General features: G+C 35.3%; 2 protein-coding genes across 7 annotated transcripts; one reads left to right on the top strand and one right to left on the bottom strand.

Moving 5' to 3' along the window:
* The first annotated feature begins 13,448 nt into the window (after positions 1–13,448).
* On the top strand, positions 13,449–27,041 carry LOC131642472 (uncharacterized). Of its 6 annotated transcripts, XM_058912712.1 has the most exons (12): positions 13,449–13,695; positions 13,775–13,830; positions 13,940–14,031; positions 20,793–20,938; positions 22,052–22,246; positions 22,549–22,716; positions 24,973–25,129; positions 25,225–25,296; positions 25,581–25,766; positions 26,023–26,142; positions 26,337–26,411; positions 26,573–27,039. In XM_058912712.1, exons 7-12 carry the CDS (start codon positions 25,076–25,078, stop codon positions 26,945–26,947), a joined length of 882 nt encoding a protein of 293 aa, XP_058768695.1. In that variant the 5' UTR covers positions 13,449–13,695; positions 13,775–13,830; positions 13,940–14,031; positions 20,793–20,938; positions 22,052–22,246; positions 22,549–22,716; positions 24,973–25,075; the 3' UTR covers positions 26,948–27,039. The 6 variants fall into 6 exon arrangements, with proteins under 6 accessions (XP_058768695.1, XP_058768698.1, XP_058768696.1 ...); XM_058912715.1 differs by having other exon boundaries at positions 13,449–13,830; positions 25,031–25,129; XM_058912713.1 differs by having other exon boundaries at positions 13,449–13,830; positions 22,549–23,046.
* Positions 21,218–21,790, bottom strand: LOC131642473 (uncharacterized). The gene has a single exon (XM_058912718.1). It carries the CDS (start codon positions 21,788–21,790, stop codon positions 21,218–21,220), a length of 573 nt encoding a protein of 190 aa, XP_058768701.1.
* Positions 27,042–27,806: the final 765 nt, after the last annotated feature.

Here is a 27,806-nt window from a genome sequence, read left to right as displayed (position 1 = left end):
TTAACACCGTATAAAATGTTTGTGAAAGGAGGGGAGGGCCGTGGTGGTGAATCATAAAGAGGTGTGGAGCTTTTTGCGGAATTTATTGATAAAAGTTTGTTGGTGGATGTTTTGTGTAAAGGAAAAAGTTCTCTTTGTTTAGCAAGGATGGCAAGTCGATGAGTTGATTAGAGTGTTTTCTTTTGTCTAGTAATATTGTGACTAAATGGGATGTTATTGGTCAATTCATTGGCGATAGGGATATTTTGGATCATTGTCCGATTTGGATAATGACAAATAGCTTGAATTGGGGGCCCTAACCGTTTAGATTTAACAATGAGTGGTTCTCGCTTGATTCAATTATCCACTTTGTAGAGAAATAATGGAAAAGTATGGAGGTGGAAGGAAGAAGTGATTTTGTTCTGAAAGAAGAGCTTCGCCTCTTAAAAGATAAACTTAGAAGATGGAAAAAAGAGGTGTTTGGGAAGGTTGACTTGGAGATGGAAGGAGTACGGTGTAACACCCCGTTAATTCTTGTTTATTAATTTAATTATTATTTTTAATTAAATTATTAGAATTAATAATTTTTTGGAATTATTTGGAAAATGATGAAATATTGACTTTGGGCTTAGAGTGGTGGTTAGCAGAAGGGGGGTGTTGACTAAGCAAGCCCATTATAATATTTTATTTTATTTTTCATAAAATGAAAAGAATTGGGAAAGAGGAGGTAGAAGCAAAAGAGACAGAGTCTGAGAACTGAAGAACACGTGAAAGGGAGAAGAGCCAAAGGAGAAGAAGACCTTTGAAGATTCGACTCTGAGGTAAGGGGGATTCTTCGGGTTAGTAATCCTTATGCGATTGTAGGTAATAGGATTTATTAGGATTGTTGTCTATTTCAATCGTACGTGTCGGGTTTGGGAATTTTGTTAGGTTTCGATGAATTTGTATGAATTACATGATTCTGTTAATACTCATGATATATGCTGTTAATACTTGTATAAAACTTGTCTGAAATATGAGATGATGCGAAAATTGATGGTATTTGTGTGTTATATTCGTACTATATGAATTGGGGATTATGGGATAGGGTAAATGCTGTCAAAATGGTGAAATTGGTTGTGCAGGTACGTAGGAACCGGTTCCCAAGTGGGACAAACCGGTTCCCCCTTATAAAAACAGAGAGGTGTGGATTCTGGGTTGCTGGGAACCGGTTCCCAGATAGGGACAACCCGGTTCCCCATAGTAAAAACCTGAGGCGTGTTTTTGGAAGCAGTCAGGAACCGGTTCCCGTGTGGGACGAACCGGGTTCTGCAGCATTTTTTCTAAAAATGTTTTATCTTTAAAAACCCGTAACTTTTGATCCGAATATCCGATTTATGTGCCGTTTTGAGCATTGCGAAGCCGAGTTAATGTCCTATATGATGAATAGGTGATATGGACGTAGAGTCCGAGTTTTACATTCGTGGTTATATTATTTATTGGGTGATGTCTTTCATGTATGCGTGTGATGTGTTTGTATGAATGCTAAGAATATATACATGCTTATTGGTGATGAATTGGTGATGATAATGAGATGATGTGATACATCGGATTGGTGATGTTGTAAGCATGTTATATGTTGCATACATTCGCATACATTTTTGATGATGGATACCGGTGATGAAAGTGGATCAAAATGGTGGGCATAATTCCCATTGTGTGGAATTTGTGCTGGTTAAACTGTATCTTGGTGATGAAAAAGATCGGTTGGATGGGTTTATCCCATGTATGGTACCACATACATTAGTGTCAGTCCATCCATTGCATTATATTCTGATATGACTGAATGATTGTGTGGTGTACTAGAATATGCTTATGTACTGATGTTTACTTGTTATACTAATTTCCGATTATATGTATGTTGAGTGGATGATAATTGCTATGAGATTTTATTGCTTATGATTGTATAATGGTTATTAATTCGAATGCAACTCATCCTTACTTTGATGATTTCAGATTAAGGATGTAGCGGCGTCTTGATTGGGTGAAGATAGCTTGTAGGCTAGCCCGTAGTTCGTGTCGAGTCATGCTCTGATTGTAACACTGGGATCGATAGTCTTAGCGTTACTTGATATACATTGTTTACATTTTGGTTATGGATTTATGTATTGAGTATTTGTGTGGATATATTCCCTAATACTGTTGAATTAAGTTCCGCTGTGCTAAACACATGTTTGATAATGGTTAAATTCTAATAAAGCATGACAATCGACTTGGTATTTTTATTTATTTTAATAATTGTAGCATCCTTGCTGTGTTATTACTCTGATTATATTATGTTTTCCGCGGGGTTTTAGAAGGGTGTCACAATAGTGGTATCAGAGCATAGTCGGTCGTTAGAGTCAGAGTCTTAGTGTCAGTGTTCCCTTGTATGCGACTAGTGTAAGGTAAACACTGTCGATACTTTTATTCTTATGCGATTGTTTTGTGATTTAGCAGAACAATGGCTGGAAGAGGTGGAAGGAACGATGACGCTATTGCCGAGGCTCTAGGCTTGATTGCTGATGTATTAGGAGGGAATGCTAATGGAGCTGTAATTGGTGCTGACAGGCAGTTGAACAACTTCCAGAGGAACAACCCTCCACTGTTCAAAGGCACCCACGACCCTGATGGTGCTCATAAATGGTTGAAAGAGATCAAGAGGATCTTCCGAGTGATCGATTGTGCAGAAAATCAGAAGGTGAGGTACGGTACTCATATGCTATCAGAAGAAGCTGATGACTGGTGGGTTACTACTAGGACTGAGTTGGATTCAGATGGGATTGCGAATACTTGGTCCATATTTAAGAGAGAATTTATGAGGAAGTACTTTCCTGAAGATGTGCGGGGAAGGAAGGAAATTGAGTACTTGGAGCTGAAACAGGGTAGTATGACAGTGCCGGAATATGCTTCCAAATTTGTGGAATTGGCTAAGTACTACATACACTACACCAACGATGCAGCTGGAGAATTCTCTAAGTGTATCAGGTTTGAGAATGGTCTTCGTGACGAGATCAAACAGGGTATCAGGTATCAAAGAATTCGCCGATTTGCTGATTTAGTGGACTGTAGCAGAATCTTTGAGGAAGACAGTCTTAAGCTGAAATCATCTCACTCTCGTGAGTTGGTTGATAAGAAGGGTAAGAAGCCTATGGACAGAGGTACACCATATGGTAGGGGAAACCCAAGAGCTGGTAACTGGAAAAGGCTTAGTGGGGGAGATTCTGGTGCTCCTTTTAGGTGTTTTAACTGTGGAGAACCAGGACATAAGAGGAATGAGTGCAAGAAAGAAGAGAAGAAGTGCTTTAAGTGTGGCAGAGTAGGCCTTGTTGCTCCCGACTGTAAAATGAGAACTGTGACTTGCTATAACTGTGGCGAAGAGGGTCATATCACTACACAGTGCACCAAGCCGAAGAAGAACCAGTCTGGAGGGAAAGTCTTTGCTTTGTCTGGATCAGAAACCACTCCAGAGGATAGACTGATTAAAGGTACGTGTTTCATACATAACACACCTTTAATTGCGATTATTGATACTGGTGCAACTCACTCGTTTATTTCATTGGATTGTGCTAAGAGGCTAAATTTAGAGATAACAAAGATTAATGGAAGTATGGTTATTGACACTCCTGCGTCGGGTTCAATGACCACTTCATCTGCATGTTTGAACTGTCCTGTTGATATATTTGGTAGAAAGTTTGGGATGGACTTGGTGTGCCTTCCACTTAAACAACTTGACATTATTTTGGGGATGAACTGGTTGCAATTTAACCGAGTTCTTATCAATTGTTTTACGAAGACGGTCATCTTTCCTGAAGAGGTTAGTGTCGAGGAGTTAGAGATGACTGCAAGACAAGTGGGGGAAGCAATTCAAGACGGGGCAGCCGTGTTTATGCTTTTTGCGTCGATGGAAGTGAAAGGAAGAGTAGTGAGTAATGAATTACCAGTGGTACGAGAATTTCCAGAAGTCTTTCCAGAAGATGTTAGAGAGCTACCACTTGAAAGGGAAGTAGAGTTTGCTATTGAATTAGTTCCTGGAACCAATCCTGTGTCGATGGCGCCTTATAGAATGCCAGCATCTGAATTGACCGAATTGAAGAGTCAATTAGAAGAATTGTTGGAGAAAGAGTTCATTCGCCCAAGTGTATCACCGTGGAGTGCACCAGTGTTATTGGTAAAGAAGAAGGAAGGATCTATGAGGTTATGTGTAGACTACAGACATCTGAATAAAGTTACTATCAAGAATCGGTATCCACTGCCGAGGATTGATGATTTGATGGATCAGTTGGTCGGAGCTAGTATATTCAGTAAAATTGATTTGAGGTCTGGGTATCATCAGATTCATGTGAAGACGGACGATATTCAGAAGACTGCGTTCGGGACGAGGTATGGTCATTATGAATACACCGTGATGCCGTTCGGAGTTACTAACGCACCTGGTGTTTTCATGGAATATATGAATATAATTTTTCATCCTTATCTTGATAAGTTTGCCGTAGTGTTCATTGACGACATTCTGATATATTCCAAAAGTGAAGAAGAACATGCAGAGCATCTCAGAATTGTACTGGGAGTGTTGAAAGAGAAGAAGCTTTATGCCAAACTGTCGAAATGTGATTTCTGGTTAAGTGAAGTGAGTTTCCTTGGCCATGTAATTTCCAAGAACGGTATTGCCGTAGATCCGACAAAAATAGAAGTCGTGTCTCAGCGGGAAACTCCGAAGTCCGTTACTGAAATTCGTAGCTTTCTGGGTCTTGCAGGTTACTATTGGAAGTTTATAGAAGGATTTTCAAAGTTAGCTCTATCATTGACGAAGTTGACTAGGAAGGGTCAAGCGTTCGTTTGGGACTCGAAATGCGAAGAAGGATTCCAAGAATTAAAGAAGAGGCTGACTAGTGCTCCTATTTTAATTTTTCCGAATCCGACAGAATCTTTTGTTGTGTACTGTGACGCTTCATTGATGGGACTTGGAGGTGTACTAATGCAGAACCAACAGGTAGTCGCTTATGCGTCGAGACAACTTAAAGTGCATGAGAAGAATTACCCGACTCATGACTTAGAGTTGGCAGCAATGGTGTTTGTGTTGAAATTATGGAGACATTACCTTTATGGTTCACGGTTCGAGGTGTTTAGTGACCATAAGAGTCTGAAGTACCTATTCAACCAGAAGGAGCTTAATATGAGACAGAGGAGGTGGTTAGAGTTCCTTAAAGATTTTGATTTTAAACTGAATTACCATCTGGGTAAGGCGAATGTCGTTGCTGACGCTTTGAGTAGGAAGTCCTTGCATATGTCTATGTTGATGGTACGAGAACTAGATTTGATTGAGCAATTTCGGGATTTAAGTTTGGTATGTGAAGGCACTTCGAATAGCATCAAGTTAGGTATGCTAAAGCTGACAAGTGGAATTCTTGATGAAATCAGAGAAAGGCAGAAGGATGATGTGGGACTAGTTGACAAATTGACTTTGATTAACCAAGGAAAAGGAGGTGAATTCAGAATTGATGAGAATGGCATAATAAGACTTGGCGACCGTGTTTGTGTTCCTGACGTTACTGAACTGAAGAAGAGTATCTTGGAGGAAGGACATCGTAGTGGATTGAGTATTCACCCTGGTGATACTAAGATGTACCATGATTTGAAGAAGTTATTTTGGTGGCCTGGAATGAAAAAGGAAATAGCTGAATTTGTTTATTCTTGTTTGACTTGCCAGAAGTCAAAGATCGAACATCAGAAGTCGTATGGGACTATGCAGCCTTTATTTATTCCTGAATGGAAGTGGGATAGCATATCTATGGACTTTGTGTCTGGATTGCCAAGAACAGCTAAGAACTATGAAGCCATTTGGGTTATTGTGGATAGACTGACGAAGTCTGCTCACTTCATACCGATAAGAATGGATTATTCTATGGAAAGGTTGGCACAGTTGTACATTGAGAAAATAGTAAGTTTGCATGGTATTCCTTCGAGTATCGTATCAGATAGAGATCCAAGATTTACATCCAGATTTTGGGAAGGGTTACAGAAGGCTTTGGGTACTAAATTGAGGTTGAGTTCTGCTTACCATCCGCAGACTGATGGTCAAACTGAAAGGACGATTCAATCATTGGAAGATCTATTGCGTGCTTGTGTATTGGAAAAAGGTGGTACATGAGATAGTTACTTGCCGTTGATTGAATTTACTTACAACAATAGCTACCATTCGAGTATTGGTATGGCTCCATTTGAAGCTTTGTATGGTAGGAGGTGTAGGACACCACTGTGTTGGTATGAATCTGGTGAAAGTGCAGTGATCAGACCAGAAATTGTTCAAGAGACGACGGAAAAGATTAAGATGATTCAGGAGAAGATGAAGGCTTCTCAAAGTCGTCAGAAGAGCTATCATGATAAGAGGCGGAGAACACTTGAATTTCAAGAGGGAGATCATGTGTTTCTGAGAGTAACTCCTACGACGGGTGTTGGTCGAGCACTGAAGTCAAAGAAGTTGACGCCGCGTTTTATTGGTCCGTTTCAGATTACGGAAAAAGTAGGAGAGGTGGCGTATCGTATTGCTTTACCAACAACACTTGCAAACCTACATGACGTATTCCATGTATCTCAATTGAGGAAATATATTGCGGATCCGTCTCATGTAATCCAAGTAGATGATGTGCAAGTGAGGGATAATATGACAGTTGAGGCGTTGCCTATGAGAATTGAAGATCGGAAGTTAAAGCAACTACGTGGTAAAGAGATAGCTTTAGTCCGAGTAGCTTGTGGAGGAGCTGCATGTGGAAATGTTACGTGGGAACTAGAGAGTCAGATGAAGGACTCCTATCCCGAACTCTTCGTTTGAGGTATGTTTTCGAGGACGAAAACTCTTTTAGTGGGGGAGAGTTGTAACACCCCGTTAATTCTTGTTTATTAATTTAATTATTATTTTTAATTAAATTATTAGAATTAATAATTTTTGGGAATTATTTTGAAAATGATGAAATATTGACTTTGGGCTTAGAGTGGTGGTTAGCAGAAGGGGGGTGTTGACTAAGCAAGCCCATTATAATATTTTATTTTATTTTTAATAAAATGAAAAGAATTGGGAAAGAGGAGGTAGAAGCAAAAGAGACAGAGTCTGAAAACTGAAGAACACGTGAAAGGGAGAAGAGCCAAAGGAGAAGAAGACCTTCGAAGATTCGACTCTGAGGTAAGGGGGATTCTTCGGGTTAGTAATCCTTATGCGATTGTAGGTAATAGGATTGATTAGTATTGTTGTCTATTTCAATTGTACGTGTCGGGTTTGGGAATTTTGTTAGGTTTCGATGAATTTGTATGAATTACATGATTCTGTTAATACTCATGATATATGCTGTTAATACTTGTATAAAACTTGTCTGAAATATGTGATGATGCGAAAATTGATGGTATTTGTGTGTTATATTCGTACTATATGAATTGGGGATTATGGGATAGGGTAAATGCTGTCAAAATGGTGAAATTGGCTGTGCAGGTACGTAGGAACCGGTTCCCAAGTGGGACGAACCGGTTCCCCCTTATAAAAACAGAGAGGTGTGGATTCTGGGTTGCTGGGAACCGGTTCCCAGATAGGGACAACCCGGTTCCCCATAGTAAAAACCTGAGGCGTGTTTTTGGAAGCAGTCAGGAACCGGTTCCCGTGTGGGACGAACCGGGTTCTGCAGCATTTTTTCTAAAAATGTTTTATCTTTAAAAACCCGTAACTTTTGATCCGAATATCCGATTTATGTGCCGTTTTGAGCATTGCGAAGCCGAGTGAATGGACTATATGATGAATAGGTGATATGGACGTAGAGTCCGAGTTTTACATTCGTGGTTATATTATTTACTGGGTGATGTCTTTCATGTATGCGTGTGATGTGTTTGTATGAATGCTAAGAATATATACATGCTTATTGGTGATGATAATGAGATGATGTGATACATCGGATTGGTGATGTTGTAAGCATGTTATATGTTGCATACATTCGCATACATTTTTGGTGATGGATCCCGGTGATGAAAGTGGATCAAAATGGTGGGCATAATTCCCATTGTGTGGAATTTGTGCTGGTTAAACTGTATCTTGGTGATGAAAAAGATCGGTTGGATGGGTTTATCCCATGTATGGTACCACATGCATTAGTGTCAGTCCATCCATTGCATTATATTCTGATATGACTGAATGATTGTGTGGTGTACTAGAATATGCTTATGTACTGATGTTTACTTGTTATACTAATTTCCGATTATATGTATGTTGAGTGGATGATAATTGCTATGAGATTTTATTGCTTATGATTGTATAATGGTTATTAATTCGAATGCAACTCACCCTTACTTTGATGATTTCAGATTAAGGATGTAGCGGCGTCTTGATTAGGTGAAGATAGCTTGTAGGCTAGCCCGTAGTTCGTGTCGAGTCATGCTCTGATTGTAACACTGGGATCGATAGTCTTAGCGTTACTTAATATACATTGTTTACATTTTGGTTATGGATTTATGTATTGAGTATTTGTGTGGATATATTCCCTAATACTGTTGAATTAAGTTCCGCTGTGCTGAACACATGTTTGATAATGGTTAAATTCTAATAAAGCATGACAATCGACTTGGTATTTTTATTTATTTTAATAATTGTAGCATCCTTGCTGTGTTATTACTCTGATTATATTATGTTTTCCGCGGGGGTTTTAGAAGGGTGTTACATACGGGACATGAACATTGTCGATGAAAGGTTTGTTTCCGATAATAACTTTACTTTTGCCGATAATCTTGATCTTAGGTAGGAAGCTTGTAGTAAGTTTTGGAGGAATTTGAGATTAAAAGAAAATATTCTTCTTAAAAATCTAGATTGAAGTGGACTAAGGAGGGAGATTCTAATAACAGATTTTTTCACAAAGTGATGAAATAAAGGAGAAGGATTAATCATTTAGGCCCAATTCTTACCTCGAAAGGTTTGGTAGATTCGGTGGAAAAGGTTAAAGAGGCGGTTTTCACTCATTTTGAAAACAAGTTCGTGGAAACGGAAGAGGTTATACCGTTGTTGGATGGAATTCCTTTTAAATCTATTAATGATGTGGAGGCGTCGGAGCTTGAGAAGCCTTTCTTAGAAACCGAAATTAAAGAGGCGGTGTGGGAGTGCAGAGGGGAGAAAAGTCCAGGTCCGGATGGGTACTCGTTTCTTTTTATAAAGAAATGTTGGGTTTTTATTAAAGAAGAATTTATTATTTTTTTCAACTATTTATTTGATGGAAGTTCAATTTCTAAGGCGATCACTTCATCTCTTTTTACCTTGATTTCAAAGACTCATAATCCGGTTAGCTTGAACGAATACCGGCGTGTTTGTTTGGTGGTATGTATGTACAAAGTGGTGCCTAAGCTTTTGGCGGGGAGGTTAAAAAAAGTGTTGAATTCAATTATTTCTACTAGTCAAAGTGCTTTTGTTCCCAGTAGACAATTGCTAGATGGTGTTTGGTGGAGAATGAGGTGGTTGATTTTGCTAGAAAAGAAGGTAGTAATTGCATTCTTTTTAAAGTTGATTTCAAGAAGGCGTATGATAAGGTTAGTTGGAATTTCTTACGGTACATGTTTAAAAGGATGGGGTTCGGAAAAAGATAGATGAAGTGGATGGAGTTGTTGGTGTTTACAAGTAATATGTCGGTTCTTGTTAATGGGAGTCCTACTAAGGAGTTTAATGTTTCTAAAGGGTTAAGGGAATGTGATTTGGAGGAGATCAATTTGGAGGAGATCATTTCTTAGAAGCGGCGTCTCATGTTCTTTCTTGTAATTTGGAGGAGATCAATTTTTATTTTCTTAGTATTCCTATTGGCTTCAATCCTATAAAGGAAGCAACTTGGAATCCTCTTTTGGTGAAGATGAAGAATCGTTTGGATGGGTGGACAAATCGCTTCGTAAATTTAGGAGGTAGAATTACTCTTTTAAAGTCTGTGCTTGTTTAGTTCTTTAACCATTTTTACTATGTCTTTCTACAAAATGTCGTTGAGAGTGGTGGAAAAGTTTACTAGCATTCAAAGTGATTTCTTATGGGGGGAGTGGAGGAAAAGAGAAAAATTCATTGGGTGAAATGGAAGGATGTTAACCTTTCATTGGAGAAAGGGGGGATGGGTGTAAAAAATATAGCTTTGTTTAATTTGGCACTTCTTAACAAGTGCAGGTGGAGGATTCTTCAAGGTCACAATTCTCTTTGGTGTTATGTTTTGAAAGCTCGGTACGAAGATTTATCTTATAATGTGTTTTGTGTTGGTAAGGAAACGAAAATTTCCTCCTCTTTTTCTTTTTGGTGGAGGGATATTTTAAAAATAAACTATGCTTTCTCTTGTGACCCTATTGTTGATTGTAGTAAGTTTATCATCCATAATGGTTTTAATACACCGTTTTGGGAAGCTAAGTGGTTGCAAGGTGTTATTTTGAAAAAGTTTTCCAGAATTATTCAAGGCTTCTAGCTTGAAGAACGTTTCGGTAGCGGTTATGGGGGGTTGAGGCGAGGAAGGATGGATATGAGGTGATTTCAGTTTGAATGTAACTTCTTTGGAAGAACACGTTAGTGTGAAGGATGTTGCGTTGTTGAGGAATTTTTTGGACGGTTTTCAAGGGTGGGGGGGAGGTAAATATGAGGTGGTTTGGAATGAAAATGAGGGGTTGGATTCTTCAGTAGCTTCTTGTTATTCTTATTATGAGAGGTTTCATACTTCTTATGGTCCTCCTAACAAGTGTAACGAAGCTTTTGGGCTTTTGTGGAAAATGGAAGTGCCATTTAAAATCAAGGCTTTTGGGTGGAGACTTTTCTATAATAGACTTCCAACAAAATATCTCTTGATGCATGGAGGTATCTCTCTTCCTTTAGACAATTTAAATTGCATTTTATGCGGTGTAGATTTGGAAATAAGTAGACATATCTTTTTTGATTGTTGGGTGGTTAAAAAGATTTGGAATGAGATAGCGTTTTGGGTTGGTATAAGGGATAGGAAGGAGGAAGAGTGTTTACCGAGTTTTATGGAGTGGCACTTGTTCTTTCGGTTACATAAAGTGAAAATTTGTAAATTGGGTGTGGTGTGGCTTGCCACTACGTAGACTCTTTGGATTCTTAGAAATGGGATTTCCTTCCGGAAGGATGGTTGGAACATCAACAATATCGTTTGAAATATTAAACTCTTGGTTTGGAAGTGGTCTTTTTGTGGAAATATTACTCATCCCAATTATTTTTTTACGAGTCTAGTAAGAAAATGTTGTATTTACTCTCGTAATTGTAATTGGTGTGTAATCTTCCGTTTTTCAGAATTTCCCGTTTCTTTCGTAATCGGGTTGGAGAACCCTTAGTTCTCTTATATATATATATATATATATATATATATATATATATATATATAATCTCTTGTTTATAAAAAAAAATACATTGATGACATCTCATGTGGTATTGAAGTTGTCATCTAAATAATTTTTTTCCTTTTCGTGATTGTAACGGAGGCGTTAAAGGGGATGGTGAGTAAAGCGGTTACTAATGGCGACTACGTCGGTTTCATGGTGAAGAGGGAGTGTTTGGTTGATATTCTCCATTTTGCGAAAGATACTCTTTTGGTGGGGGAATGGAGTTGGAGGCAAGTGTGGGCTATTAAGGCTATTCTAAGAGGTTTCGAACTTGTGTCGGGGCTTGGGATAAACTATCATAAGAGCAAGATCATTGGTATTAATGTTAGCGATAATTTTTTGGATATTGCTTCTAACTTTTTATCTTGTAGGAGGGAGGAGAATCATTTTACTTTTCTTGGTTTTCCTATTGGAATTAATCCAAGAAAACCACCCTCATGGAATATTGTCTCGAACAAGATTAAGTCTCGTCTTTCGGATTGGAAGGTACGGCATTTAAGTTTTGGCGGTAGACTAACATTACTTAAGTCCGTGCTTTGTAGCCTTTCCATTTTTTTGTTTTCCTTCTACAAGGCTTCTATGAAGGTGGTAAACAAAACTACGAGCATGCAAAGCAATTTTCTTTGGGGTGGATCGTTAGAGGGGAGGAAAATCCATTGGATTAGTTGGAGGAATGTTTGTCTACCTATTGACAAGGGAGGACTTGGTTTGAAAAGGATTTGGGATTTTAACTTTGCGCTTCTTAATAAATGGAGGTGGAGGATACTTGGAGGATCAAGAGCTTTATGATACAAAATGTTGAAAGCGCGTTATGGTGACATCAATCTTCATGTTACTTCTTATGGAGGGAATAGCAAGGGGATCTCCAAATCCTTTTGGTGGACCGATATTTTGGCTTTGGAAAAAGCGTACAAGGAGGTTTTGTTTGCTAAATATTGTATATTTTCTATTGGTAATGGTTTTTTTTCTTCTTTTTGGCAAGCGAATTGGGCGGATAATAATTATCTTATGGAGTTATTTCCAGTTGCTTACAATCTTTCGAAATTAAAATATGTGGCGGTGGCGGGAATGGGCGGTTAGGTGAATGGTGAGTGGGAGTGGGGGAACTTCGGTACTTCTCCGGATAATGGTTTGGGGGCTGCCATGGAGGAGGTTCACGACCTCCGTTCTTTTTTAGATGGGCCGTACCCGGTGGGGATGGAGATAGATGAGGTGGAGTGGAGGGCGGAAGCGGATAAAAGATTCTCCGTCAAAAGTTGTTATTCCCTTTCAAACGCTTACCATGTTCCTTTTGGCCCCGAAAATGAATTCTTTAATTCTTTTAGTAGCCTTTGGAAGTTGGTGGTGCCTCAAAAAATCAAGACTTTCGGGTGGAGGTGCTTTCATAATAGAAGCCTACAAAGGATCTTCTTCTTGTTGGAGGTATTTCTTTCTCGAACTCTATCGCTTGTGTGTGTTGTGGTTTAGAGAGGGAATCTTTATATCATCTATTTTTTGGCTGTGGGGTTTCCGCTTTTATTTGGAAGGAGATAGCTTCTTGGATTGGTTTTGTTGATTTTGTGGATGTTGGTTTGGCTAGTATCATGGGAAGTTTTTGGAAGTGGTGTAGTTTTTACAAATCCAAGAAGGTGAAACCCGGTAGAGAAGGAACTATTTGGTTGGCTATTTGTTGGTCGATATAGAATCTTAGAAATGAGATTATTTTCCGGAATGATTTGTGGAGTGTTTCTGACACCGTTTGGAGTATAAAGACCCTCGTTTGGAGGTGGTCTTTTATAGAGAAAATTACTCGTACCAATTATAATTTCTATGACTTTAGCAATGATCCTTTGCTTTATCTTTCTTAAGATGTATTTGGTTGGGTAATTTTCTTTGTCTTTGAGGTTGTCTTGCTCTTTTGTAGAATTTTTGGTTCCTATAATATATCTTGATTAAAAAAAATTTTTTTTCTAGTAAATAAAGAAAAGTAAATAAAATTAATAAGTATTTTCATAAAATTCGTTAATATTTTTACGGATAAAATTCTTTAATATTGAAAAACACTCTTCCCGAGAAAAACATTGCAAAACCCTAGAACCATTTTCGATTTCGACCTCCTGCTCGAAGGAACCTGTAGCTGCGGCTATGAGAACCCTTCTCCGTTCACAAACTTTCTTTTCAAAAAAATCCTCCGCCAGAAGCGAGCAAGTGATGCAATTTATGGAGAAACAATACCCTTATGAAGAAGCCTTTCTTCTCAGATAAACTAAACAGAACTTATCTCCTTATCTCTAAAAAATCAAATATTCCCTCTTACTTTATTCCTGGATTTCAATAATGAAGGTTTTTAACTAAAATTTCCCCGACAATTTTATCTCGAATTCCTTTCGTTTTATTCAAACCATGTGGCGTTGTCTTTTAGGTTCCATACCAGTGGCTTAGTCGAAGCTATCATATATCCATTGACGAATTAAAGAGGTACGTATTTTTCTAACTTTGACACGAGAAAAAAATTGTCATGTAGAGTTTTGAATTTTATAAAGTGGTATCATTACGTGAACAGTTGAATATGTGTGAATTTCTCTAGGTTGGAATCAATTTAATCAAATATCAGCCGCTGGTTTTTCCCCATAATCGCCTATGAGGACACCAATCGTTCTAAGTCGGAAAAGCTTACAGGTACTACGATTTTTTTAAAGCATAATATGACAATCATGAATATTACATCTATGTAGGTTCAGTAGATATGATTAGATTTGATGTATCCTGAAAATATGATAATTATGAATATTATATCTATATATTTATTACATTTGTAAATACTGCATTAATCAAGATTTGTAAATGCTAAGTGTAGGCTTTGTTTGGATTGATGGAATCGGATGGAGCGGAGCGGAATGGAATGGAATAAAATGATATTCCGTTGTTTGGATAATTTAAAAACGGATGGAGCGGAGCGGAAAGGAGTGGTATGGATTCCATTCCATTCCATCACTTACCACCATATTCCTTCCCCTCCGATTTGGGCGGAATGAACAATTTGTCTTATTCCGTTCTAAAATTTCCAAACAATGGAATGGTACATTCGTTCCGCTCCGTTCCACTCCGCTCCATTCCATTCCGCTCCGTTCATTTCGTGATATCCAAACATACCCTTAAAGTTACCCCAACAACAACAACGTATACAAACTCATTTAGATATATATTTTGTTTTTTTAATAAGTTTTTTTATATGCTTTGGTTTTTGTACAGTACTAAATAACTGGATTCATACGGTGTAGGAATACCGTGTACACATAGAATAGCTCTTTAAGCATAAGCTTCTCTTGTTATATAATCAGCCTATTTTATGTGGATTTTATTTTTAATCTCTGAAACTGCTAGTTTTTGAAAAAAAATAAATAAAGAATTTTCTTTATAGTTTTCCTTTTCACTCTGAGTGCAATGTAATTTTAAACATCTTTCGTAGGAATCAAATAAAGGACTGAGAGAAAAGGATTGAAAATTGTAACTCGAGTATTTATCTCTGATTTATAAAGAATTCTAGATTACCTTGACATCCTTCCTATAATAATTTATACGTGAAGTTTACACTGATAAACAAAATATATACTACCGGCTGCATATTAGCTTTTGTCAAATAACATCCTAGGTTTTAAAAAACGACCGTGGTTTTTTGGAGTCGCTTAAATGTTTTCACGATTTCAATAAATATAGATATTGTGATATTGGTTGCAGTAGTGGTCGTAGTCTGCATTAACTATAACTTTTTTTATCATAAAAAAATGGTATTGATATTGGCACTTTTCAATACCCATATTTTAATAAGTAACTCGTGATTAAAAGAATGGAGTACTAGCAATATTCTAAACCTTACCAAAAAAAATAATAATAGCATACAGCCCCAATAATTTAATTATATAGAAACGGATTTTGTAACCATTTGAACAAAGAGTGATGCTATGCATACATCAGCTTTTTCACACACCGTATATATTTATTGAAATTGATGCACATTTCTAGAATATAGTAGCATAAATATATGACAATGTTTAGAGAAAACTAGAATTGTCTAAAGTTGCTACATGTTTCTAGAGTGTTCCAATAATTCTTAGATGTACTTATAGTCTAGCAAGTTCTATGTCAATGTAATGTAGAAAAGACCACAAAAGCCTAGATAACTCTATTCTAGAAACATCCTTAAGCACCTATAAGGCCCATTCTTCTATTAAGGCTTCATTCTACTATTACTCTCCTCCTACAACAAATTGATTACTTATGTGTTGCCAAGAAATTATATTGGGCGTAGTTATATTACCTACCTACCATTCCAAAATCCTCCCAACTACTTCAAAAATTTCCTTTGTAATATTAACCCATTCTGATAGAGGAGTATAATGATATTTATAATATTAGTTATTAATGTTGTTATTGAATTCTAGTTGTATTTGGGCCTTTAATAGTTGTTGGGCTTTTAGGTTTAATATCCATTTAGAGTAGTATATATTGTAGTCTCATAGAGACATTTAGAATCAATCAAAGAAATCAAAAGTTAATTTTATCTCTATTTTAGCTTAATTTTAATGTTTTTTCTCTTTTTATTGTTGAACCCTAATTTCATAGTCTTGGTAGGATAACTTCCTATCAATTGGTGCTTTCATCCATGTACTCAAATCCTCCTATGGATTACCCTCATCACACACCTTCATATCATTCATGGAGTTTTCCTCCTATCCATTCCACAAACTCCTCTTTCACAACTTCCACCACAACCTCATTTCCATCTTTCCCATGGGAAATCTTTACACCTTGTTACACTCTTGGATCCTCATCTCCAAATTTGTATTTAACTCATGGATATTCACCACATACTACTTATTCATATCCATGGAACACTCCTCCATTTTATCCCACTGACACAACTTATACTATTACTTCACAAAGTTTGGGTTTTAATGATTATCCACCCGTCTCCCCACAACAATACACATTACATTCACCACCTTCACCATGGAATCCAATAGATCTAGAAAAAAAGAAACCACGTCAGTTGTCTTCGAGGGTACCTTTCTTATTATCTGTTAGAAACGACATACACAAAATGGGAAAAAGAATGATGAACAGAAAACATGTTACGTCGACATTGAAATCACAAGATGCAACCCGACCACGGTCCGATTCTCTCAGTTTGAAGGGATTTAGAAGAAGGAGAATGGGGAAGTTAGGGAGGAAACTATTAGAGGAAGAATTATCATACCCAATTCACATAGCAGAACAACAATCAAAACAACAAACTCCTTCTCCGAATATGTTTGAAGCATCTTCTTTGACGCCATTTGGAGCACCGCCGGATTCTTCACCATTTGGAGCACCTACCTCGGCTTCTTCGATTTCTTCAACGTTGTTTGGGGCACCTTCATCGTCCTCGACTTCTTCGACTCCGTTTGAATTTGCGTCTTACACGACACCGTTTGAAGGAACTTCATCTTCTTCGATAACATCAACTCTGTTTGGTGGAACATCATCTACGACTGCAACAACAACATCTGTTTTTAACTCGCACGTGACTGACGCGAAGGTATTGTTGTTTAATGACGTTTTAGAACATAATGCATATAAGGTGTTTGATAAAATACCTCTCTATGTTTCTGATGAGCTTGCGTTGGAAGATACTGGTTCCATTGTTTATTTTGAAGCTGAGTATGACGAGGAAAAGATTGGGGAAGGACAAGGTCTTCGAATCAGAGGAGACTGTGATGGAAACTATAGTGCAGAATTTCTTGCTACTTTTTGTGATAAAATTCTTAAGAAAAGAGGAAGTGAAAAATTGAGTGATGAAGAAATTGAAGAAACTCTTGAAAAGATGGTAAAGCCGCTCGCCTATATTAGCCCACCCGAACCTGTTTCTATTGGTGCTATTGATGCATCAGTTAAGCCTGTGCCTGCACCTATAAGGCCTGAAACTTCAATGGAACGTAATGCGGACAGCAATGAATATGGCATATGTGATAAACTAATTGTTCCTTGTTTCATGAGAACACTTGCCTATGATAGAATGAGTGTGGTGGATGATGCCAAACTTACAAATGCTAGCAATATACAGCCATCCAAAGTTTCGGTGAAGGAAGAAAGCAAGAGCCATGTTTATAGTAAAGGTGAAGACATCTCAAACATCACTGATTCTTTTAAGCAAAGAGAAGAACTCGAAGAGCTGTATAAAAAATCAAAACTGATTGGGTCTGATGCTACTGAACCTCAAGCGTCAAAGATTTTATCTGTGCCGCCGCCGAAACCACCAGATAAGATATTCATTCAAACATCGTCATTGTTCCTGGCGTGTTTTTCACAACAATTCGTTCAACACTGTTTGGAGAAGGAAGTGGAAGAACTTGCAGCCCTCCATGGTAAAGGAGTTGGAAAACTCAATGAGTGGGAAAAAGTATATGACTATGCTTGTTACAATGACTTAGGAACTCCAGTTGATGGTCCAGATTATGCACGTCCCGTTATCGGAGGATCACAACAGTTTCCTTATCTACGTCGAGGAAGAACTAGTCGTCCACATACCAAAACAGCTCCTAAAACTGAGTCAAGACTGCATGTTTTGAATCTAAATGTTTATGTACCAAGAGATGAACAATTTGGCTATATAAATTTTTCTGACTTTCAAGCTTATGCACTCAAATCAGTTGCTCAGGTTCTGCTTCCGGAGCTTAAATCTCTGTGCGACAAAACTATTAATGAGTTTGATAATTTTGAAGATGTGATTGATATTTATGAGGGAAGTTTTAAGATTCCAAGTGGAGCTTTGCAGAGTAAGGTTATAGAACTTATTCCTTATGAGATTCTTACGGAACTTGTAAGGAATGATGGTGAGAAATTCCTTAAATTTCCTGTGTCTGATGTGATCAACGCTAGTAATACTGCATGGAGGACCGGCGAGGAGTTTGCAAGAGAAATTCTTGCTGGAGTTAACCCTGTTATCAATATCCGTATCCAAAAGTTTCCTCCAGTAAGCAAGCTAGATCCTAGTGTCTATGGAGACCAAAACAGTTCCATCCAAGAAAAGCACATAGCATATAGTTTAGATGGGTTCACAATAGATGAGGCCATTCAAAGGAATAAACTATATATATTAGACCATCATGATGCTTTAATGCCATACCTTAACAGTGGGATCTAAGACATTATTCTATCAACAATTTCTTTTCTTCTCTACAACCTTGAGGACAAGGTTGTTTTTAAAGGGGTGAGTAATGATAGAGGAGTATAATGATATTTATAATATTAGTTATTAATGTTGTTATTGAATTCTAGTTGTATTTGGGCCTTTAATAGTTGTTGGGCTTTTAGGTTTAATATCCATTTAGAGTAGTATATATTGTAGTCTCATAGAGACATTTAGAATCAATCAAAGAAATCAAAAGTTAATTTTATCTCTATTTTAGCTTAATTTTAATGTTTTTTCTCTTTTTATTGTTGAACCCTAATTTCATAGTCTTGGTAGGATAACTTCCTATCACATTCCAAAAACAATTTCTAAACTATGGATAACACCACTCAATCATCATCTATTTCTGTCCCTATTTTCAATGGTGAAAATTATGATTTCTGGAGTGTTAAAATAGAAACATTTTTTTCATCTCAAGAGTTTTGGGACATAGTAGAAGAAGGCTTCACTATTCCCGCGGATACTTCAACTCTTAATGCAACTCAAGAAAAGGAGTTGAAGAAAAATAAACAGAAAAATTCGAAGGCGTTGTTCACCTTGCAACAAGCCGTGACTGATGCAATTTTTCGAAGAATTATGAGAGCTAAGACTGCCAAAGATGCGTGGAACACATTGAAGGAGGAGTTTCAAGGAAGTGATAAGGTCCCATATCAATAACAATGAAGGCTTCATTCTACTATTACTCTCCTCCTACAACAAATTGATTACTTATGTGTTGCCATGCTCCAATACTATAGCTCACACAATACTTACTACTATCTTTCAACTATAAAACCAAAGCTCTTTACATTATCTAACTACATTTTAAACTATCACTACTACTTAAAATACCAACAGTGGTATCAGAGCTACGTTCGATCATTCACAGGGCGTAGCAAACTATTTCTTCTTGTCATCAAGAATTTTATTAAAACTAGAAAATGAGGTCTCTAGCTCAAACACAAAGGAGTACAGGTAGCTACACGACCCGACTCTATTTGGTTTCAAACCCAAAACTAAAAGTGAGAGAGGGGAGATCATGTACCCTAACATTCCGACCCTCTTAATTTCAAATCCAACTAATATCGTAAACCTATGGCAATTAAGGCTCGAGTTCAGATAGAGCACAAAAGCCTAGATAACTCTATTCTAGAAACATCCTTAAGCATCAATAAATAGACAAACATATGTGTCATTGTATTTTAGCCTTTAAGGTCCATTCTACTATTAAGGCTTCATTCTACTACTACTCTCCTCCTACAACAAATTGATTACTTATGTGTTGCCATACTCCGATACTAGCTCACACACTACTTGCTACTATCTTTCAACTATAAACCAACGCACTTTACACTATCCAGCTACATTCTAAACTATCACTACTACTTAAAATACCAACAATATTAACAAAAGCATTTGTTCTGGCACATAAATCAAAACATAAAAAATTATTAAAAATAAAAAAAATGCATTGTAGGTATAAATGTAGGTGTAGGTGTTAAAAATAGTGTAAGTTTATTAATTCTTTTTGAACAAATTACATCTAATTCTATCTTTTGAAACTATTGCAAGCCACCACCAAGAATACCAAATAATCTTAAAGAAAATTTCATCGATATCGACGATTGCATTGTTAAATACAATATCATTTATGTGCTTTTAAATACACCAAGATGTTGTTAACCAAATTACACCTACCCTGCAACTTGACATCTTTCCGGCCATGACGTCCACCCAATTTAGCAGAAGACTACAACAGTCCCCAGAATCAACAATGTCTAATTCCAACCAACTTTGAATCTTCCTCCTTCATGGCTTCAGAGTTGGACGAAACAGTAGAAGATGATTTAATTCTTGCAGTTGCATTTGACAGAAAACGCAACAAGCATCTTGTTGCTGTGTCTTAGTCGTTTTCATAGTAATGGACATACCTTGATGACAACTTAGCTAAAACAAACTAAATAATCTTTTTTGGTTTCTTATCTATATCTTGAGGTTCATTTATATCTCTTAATTTTTAAAAAAGACTAATTAAATCCCTTAATTCTTCAAAGTTGTGTGTGTCATGTTTGTCAGTTCTGTTAGTCAAGTCAAATTTAGTTACCACGTGATGTCTATTTGACATTGATCTGGAGATTAAATTTTAAAAAAAAATCATTACATGTATTAGTGACTTAAGAGAATAAAAATATATTGATTTGTCATTTTTATTTTTGTTTTTTTATCTTAGAGAAACCCTAACACACGAAGAGTTCATGGAGTCGATGAAAGTAGTGGAAACGCTCGAATTAGAAAGTCTGATTAGGCAAAATTGAAAGTGAAACAATTGTTTCTTGGGGAACACGATGGCGAAGGCGCATTTGAAGGTTCAAACTGGTTAGTAATTTGTATCCCATTTTTTATTTTGGGTTTTTTAGTTTTCTTTTTTTTTTAAAGGCAAATGAAATTAAGAAATCGCACTAGGGGTGCAACCCTTACACCGAATTACAAGTTCTCGAAACAACACATCGGTAACTTGTACCACTCATAAAATCTAGAAAAAGAATTTGGCACTCTTGTTCTAGCTAACCAACTCCAAGAAAAGATCATTACATTATAAACAACCAACTCAAAATTAAACGGAGCTTGCTCGATTATAATAGAATTTCGCATAAGTCAAAGACTCCAAATTAATGAGATCCATATAAAATTAAGTTTCACCCTATCCCTAGCTTTCTTCACCTTCTCTTGGACCACCATAAATTCTTTAAATTCTTCCAAAGAAAGCTGAGTTTTGTCCCCAATCCAACAATATACCCACTGCCACACATTCTGCGAAACCTGGCAGTCGAAGAACAAATGCAAAATAGTCTCCAATTGATCCCCACAAAACACACAGCTCAAATTACTGATGTTAGCCATATTTCTAGCAATAAGAGAATCAATAGTAGGTAGCCTCGCGACAAAAAACCTCCAAGCAAAGATAGCAATCCTAGCCGGAAGATCTAAACCCCATAAAATTTTCAAGATGCTAAGAGTTACCGGCTGCCAAGCACAAGGCTTAGCTCGAGAACACAGAGAGGAGATGCTGGCCACCGAGAAAATGCCATTCGGATTAAGCTTCCAAACGAACCCATCCTCCTCGCTATCCCCTTGCTGAACCGATTCCAGCATTGCCAAGCAGTTTAACCACTGAGTCGCTAAACCAGGGCTGGAAGTCACCGCTTCCACGGCTTCAGTAGAGCCCATAAAGACCGTGTGCTGCCAGCAAACACCAGCTTCAAATGCTATATATTTAAGGTTTTACGAGTTTTAGTTTTCGTTATCAAATGGTATCTATTAGGTTTTACAACTTTTCATTTTCAAATGCTATTTGTTTAGGAATTTTTCGTTTTCTTTAGGTTTAAGTTCTGTTAGGTTTTAGGTTTTAGGAAATTCGCTTAATGTTCATTCCCTTTCTAATTAGGGTTAGTTATAATTAGAGTAATGAAATTTCTGCTGATATTGCAGGTTTTTCGCCATAATCCCTAATGACGGCATCCCAAAGCGGTCTTTTCGATAATATTTTGGCTCTGACTCTGCCATGGAAAGCCATATTTTATCGAAAAGACTGGATGGAAGGGAGTGGTGTATGCTTTATCTAGTTGGTTAAAGAGTATTCATCCTAATTACAACATAGGGCTTCTTAATGGCAAAAGCTTACAGGTACTATGCTATTTTTGACGCATAATCAATAGACAATTAAGAATATTACATCTTTGTGGGTTCAGTAGGAATGATTAGGTTTGTTGAATCGTGGAAATATATGTCTAGTAGGTTTAGTAGGAATGTTTAGATTTGATGTATTGTGAAAATATAACAAACATATATGGTACGGATTGAAAATAACTTGAGTGTTTTGCTCTGATGCATAAAGAACTCTAGATTACTTTCATATTCTCCTAATAATAATATATCCGTGAAGCTTACTTTGGTAACAAATATATAAACTTCCCTCTGTGGGTTAGCTTTTGGCAGATAATTCAGCAGCATGGGCAGCAGCGGCAGTCTCGCCTAGCTTGAACCGGTTCAGCTTGTTGGTTAACAACCACCTTCCTCGCGAGTTCGAGAACGACAATTTCGAGTGGTCTATTAATACGGAGAAGGAATTTTCCGTGGCTAGCATCTCTTCCATGGTAAACAACTCTAAACCTTTTGGATGGGACTCTACTTTAATTGGATGGTTGAATGCTATGTGGGATCTTAATCTTCCGCCTAAAATCAAGTTGTTTGCTTGGAGATTTTTAATTGATAGGCTTCCAACTAAGGACCAATTATGGATTAGAGGTCTTACTAATATTAATCCAAATTGTGGCTTTTGTGGTATTGTTTTGGAATCTACATCTCATCTTTTCTTTCTTTGCCAAGAGGTGAGGGTGATTTGGAATCATATTTTTGGGTGGTTAGGCATTAAGGAGGAAATCAACTTTGAGGAGTTCTTGTCCTATGGTGACTTACAAATAAAGGTGAAGAATAGAAAGCGTAGAACTCTAATACTTTTTGTTTGGTTTGCTACCGTTTGGAGTCTTTGTCTATCGAGGAATGCCATAATCTTCAACGACGAGGGGTTTTGCTTCGATGTTATTTGTACTAATATAGTTTTCCTAGCTTGGCGTTGGTTGTGTGTCGGATATCCTAAGTTTAGACCATCTTATTACGAATGGTTTAAACTTCCCTTATCCGATTTTTTTAACCTTTAGGAGCGTTTCTTTTTGTAAGGGTTGCACCCCTAGTGCGAGCATTATCAATCAATTGCTTATTAAAAAAAAACCTAGGTTTTTAACAACCATTGCGGTCTCTAAAAGCTTTCGGTGTGATATTGACCGCGACCATTTTGGTGTGGACTAACCATAATTATAATTTTGGTATCGGCATCTTCAAATATTATTTTGTTGTGGAGGTTTTGCGGTAATGAACTTTGATGACAGCTTCTTAGATAAAATAAATTTTAATCAATCAGGAGATTAAGGTTGTCAAGATATTGATCTAGATCTTAAAATCTCACTAATCCCTAGAACCCCGGTCTTAAGTTGAATTGTGTGTTGTAGCCAAATTGTAAAAAAGATTGTAAAACCATTGATTATGTGCGATCTTGGCTCTATCGTTACAAACCCAGAAGGATAACAAAATGCTGAGGTGGAACAATTACGGTTCGACATAGGCAGTTTTTCCAAGAATTATTCGAAGACGTAGATTTTTTCTTGAATAGAGATAAGTGGGTTTGAAAGCATGCAAGGGATGATACTTTCTTGGTGTTCTTTGCATACCACTTTCTTTTAAGGAAGTTTAATCTTCTTTTTGAGATTTCTCTTTCGTTAGGTGGTATAGCAAAGTCTAGGAGACTTTATTATGATTTAGACCAGGTTGAGCATTTGAAATGAGCCTGTGTTTTCTAGTAACAACAAACGTGATTTTTTTAGAAAAAAAATATTTCATTTGAACTTTTTCTTAATAGCTTGAACTTTAACTAAATCCTCTATTATGGTGCAACTCTTAAAGTGTAATTTTTAAGATATGTCTTGTGGATGTCTGTTTTGATTCCTATGCTTGTAACTTTTAGTACTTCTAATTGTATTGATTGATGTCTTTATTGTAACTTTTGGTACATGTTATATCATCCATCTCCTTATTTAAACGATCAAATCTCTTTATATATATATATATATATATATATATATATATATATATATATATATATATATATATATATATATATATATATATATATATATATATATATATATATATATATATATATATATATATATATATTGAAATATAAGAAAAGGGGAATGAACCCAAACAACAATCATAGAATATTATATTATTGTAAAAAAAAATCTATTTTTCCATTTAGGTTCTTCCATCCTTCGTTTTATAGTAAAATATTATTATTAGAAAATAAATTTGGTAATTAGAAAATAATTTAATTTCACCATACTATTACTTTAAATGTATTTATTACAATTTTTGTATAATATAGTCAAATATTCAATATATTTTTTTTTTGGTAAGTGTATTTTTCTTTAAAGGTATTATTTGCAAATTTGCTTAACATAAATATAATAAATGGAAATTGTTTTTATTTTTTTAACAATTTAAGAAAGATTATAATTTCTTTATTATTTTTTGTTTTTCCCATAATTTTTTGATGGAATATATCCATATAATATTCAAGAATTTTGCAATATGGAAATATATTCAACTCATTCAATTAATGTACATGAACCTTAAAAATTATCATACTATAATATTTATTATATTCCATATTTTTCTTACACGTAATTTTATATACTATTTAATTGTTAATGGTAAGTATGTTTTTTATTATTTTAATATTTTATACTATTTAGTTTTAACACTTGCAATCTTTCATTCTCTATATAATGCAGTTACATAATCATTTGTCCCCAAGTCATATACTAACAGTGTTGAGGTGAGAACTTTCAGAGATTCAAAAAAAATATTTACTAGCATTTCAAAGAATGAGCAATAATGAAGGAAATTTTGTTCATGGCATTGGCTCACCTGCTTAGTGATAATATCAATGTAAGTATTTTTTGTTTATTTTGATAAATTTTTCTATTCAATATACAACAGTTCTTATAGCTAATGTTATCTATCTATCTTCTTATGTGATACAGAACATAGTACAAGGATTTAGATCCGAATGTCGCGAAATGGTTGAAGCAAATGCTGTAATTACACCTATTCAAGTATGTATTCTCCTATTCATTATTTATTTATTCTGATTTTATAAATACGTCATTTTGTTTAGTGCTTTAAAGTTGAAGCAACAAGACAGTGGTTGGAGGCTAAATAATTAATCTTTTTTATTTTATATTCTTAATCGAAAATCATTACAAATTTTTTGTTGTTGTCTCCAAGGTCTAATTAAAGTTCATCTTTTAATTCTTTTAAAATGAATACTATAGATAATTGAGTAACTAAAAATATTTTTTAATTTATATTGTTGTATATGATTATATTGTTTTTATAGGAATCTGAATCATCAAGAAGACGAGGGAAGCATTTGACAACAATACTAATCAAAAGAAAAACCTTTTCTTTTTCATTTCCCCTAGACTTTGATACTACATGTTTTCCTGGTATAGACAATATGTTGCCTAATCTTACAAGTTGGGAAGTTGAATGTCGAAAGAGAGAATCTAAAACTTGCGATACGGTAAAAAAAATCAATATTTTTTATTTATGTAGATCTCAATAATATTGAACTCAATCATTTGCAATTGAATGATAATATTAAAATTTATTTATTTTACTACAAAATTTCATATGTTCTTATTATTTTGGAATTCTATTTAATTTTACATATGTCAATGGTATAATATTTTTATTATGTAATTATATGGCAAATAATGTAGATATTTGTTAATGATAATAACAAAAAATATTTATGTTATTTATTTTATTTCATGAAGTACTATATTCACTCAACCGTCACTGGAGATAGAAAATTACGATCCGTTACAGAGGTTGTAAACAAATTACTTCCCGAAGGATATGCCAAGTTGGACAGCAGAAAAAGAAAGAAAAATGTGGTGAGTAAAAAGATTATATATATATATATATATATATATATATATATATATATATATATATATATATATATATATATATATATATATATATATATATATATATATATATATATATTGTATTATTTATAAATTATAATATTAGATAAAATTTTATTTATAGTTCTTTACTTATACTTGTTTTGATAATTTTTTAGGAGTTAGAGGATAATGATGAAGAAAATAATTTTGAATTTGAGGCTAATGAAAACAACATCTCTCAAGTCTCTCAAGTAAGGGTTTCCAATTTATTTCCTTCTACTGTCCCTATAGTTAAGAAAAAACTAAATTATACGGCCAAGATGCATCAAATTATTTTTATTGATAATGTGGTCATATAAAAAATCATTTTTACATTTTAACTTAATGTTTTATCGTTATACATTATTTTCAGGTTAAAAAACAAAAAATTGTCGAGGTAGGGAAAAATATTTCTCCCAGATCTTCCACCTGTACAGAAAAGATTATTGGGAATAAAGAATTTAATGAAGTTGGAGATTTTTCTTGTTTTTCTTTAGAGATTGAGGATAAAGAGAACAATATGGATGATGTTTTAATAAGTGGGTTGCTAAATTCACAAGAAATATCCTCTGAATTTTTGCTATACATCTCAGATATGCAACCCATTGTTTCTGTCAACCAAGATATATTAGAAGATATGTTGAAAGATCATGTTGAAAATGATTGGACACTAATAGATGAAGTCTTATATGAAATTAGAGAAGACTTTTCTGAGTATGATGAGTTGATAGCAAGTTTTCTAAAATAATTTGTACTTTATAATTAGAGTTTTAAAATTATTAACTGTATGTTTTTATTTTCTTTGTATGAGAGCATGAAATATTTGACAATATAAAAGTGATTAGAGTCTAAGAGAAGACGCACTTTCACTTTTTTCATGTGTGTTTGATTTAATGCAATAGAATTATTCATATATTTAAATACTAGATATATTTTTTTATTATATTTTCTTTACTTTTTTATCGAACTTCAAAATTTTAATTGAATTCCCAACCATCCCAAAGAATTACATGATTTTCAAAATTAAAATAACACAAATATTTGACCTTAATTATATAATCTAAATTTTGTATGCCTTTAAATAACAATTTTGATTGTATTTCTCATATGTCCTTTAAAAAACTTATTTATTTTTTGAAATATCTTATCACAATATTAAAAAATATATTGAATAATGATATGTAAAATTCCTTTTCAAGGAGCAATTCTCTCATAGGAAATTATGTAAAATTATGTTTTGTTTAATGTGAAGTTGTGTCTCTAATGTGGCACAAAATTCTTAATTGATTGGGTATGTCCTTACTAATCTTGAAGTTGATTTTAGATTTGTTTTAGGTGTTTTGGTTTGGTTTAGGGAGGAAGACTCATTTGAATCTGAATTAAATTTGGTATTTAGTGGTATAGATCACTTGGAAATTAGTAGAAATATTTTTTGCAAGGAAAAATTCAAAAAATCACTATTTTGGATATTTGCTTGGCTTTGAAGTGCATTTATCCCCCATGCTTTGGCATCTAATTTTCTTTGCTTGATTGAAAGCACAACCCACTCATTATGGTTGCGATGAAATTGTTCAAAATTACACGAAATGGGTATGGCATGGTGAATT

The sequence above is a fragment of the Vicia villosa genome, unplaced genomic scaffold (assembly GCF_029867415.1).
Source record: "Vicia villosa cultivar HV-30 ecotype Madison, WI unplaced genomic scaffold, Vvil1.0 ctg.005101F_1_1, whole genome shotgun sequence".
NCBI classification, from domain to species: Eukaryota; Viridiplantae; Streptophyta; class Magnoliopsida; order Fabales; family Fabaceae; genus Vicia; species Vicia villosa.
This window is presented reverse-complemented; position numbering and strand designations above follow the sequence as displayed.

Excerpts from the sequence above, each read along its gene's own strand:
- LOC131642473 (XM_058912718.1), bottom strand. The coding sequence starts at position 21,790 with ATGGGCTCTACTGAAGCCGTGGAAGCGGTGACTTCCAGCCCTGGTTTA.
- LOC131642472 (XM_058912712.1), top strand. The coding sequence starts at position 25,076 with ATGAAGGAAATTTTGTTCATGGCATTGGCTCACCTGCTTAGTGATAAT. Across the intron at positions 25,767-26,022 it reads AATCTAAAACTTGCGATACG|TACTATATTCACTCAACCGT; the intron begins GTAAAAAAAATC and ends TATTTCATGAAG. Across the intron at positions 26,143-26,336 it reads GAAAAAGAAAGAAAAATGTG|GAGTTAGAGGATAATGATGA; the intron begins GTGAGTAAAAAG and ends ATAATTTTTTAG.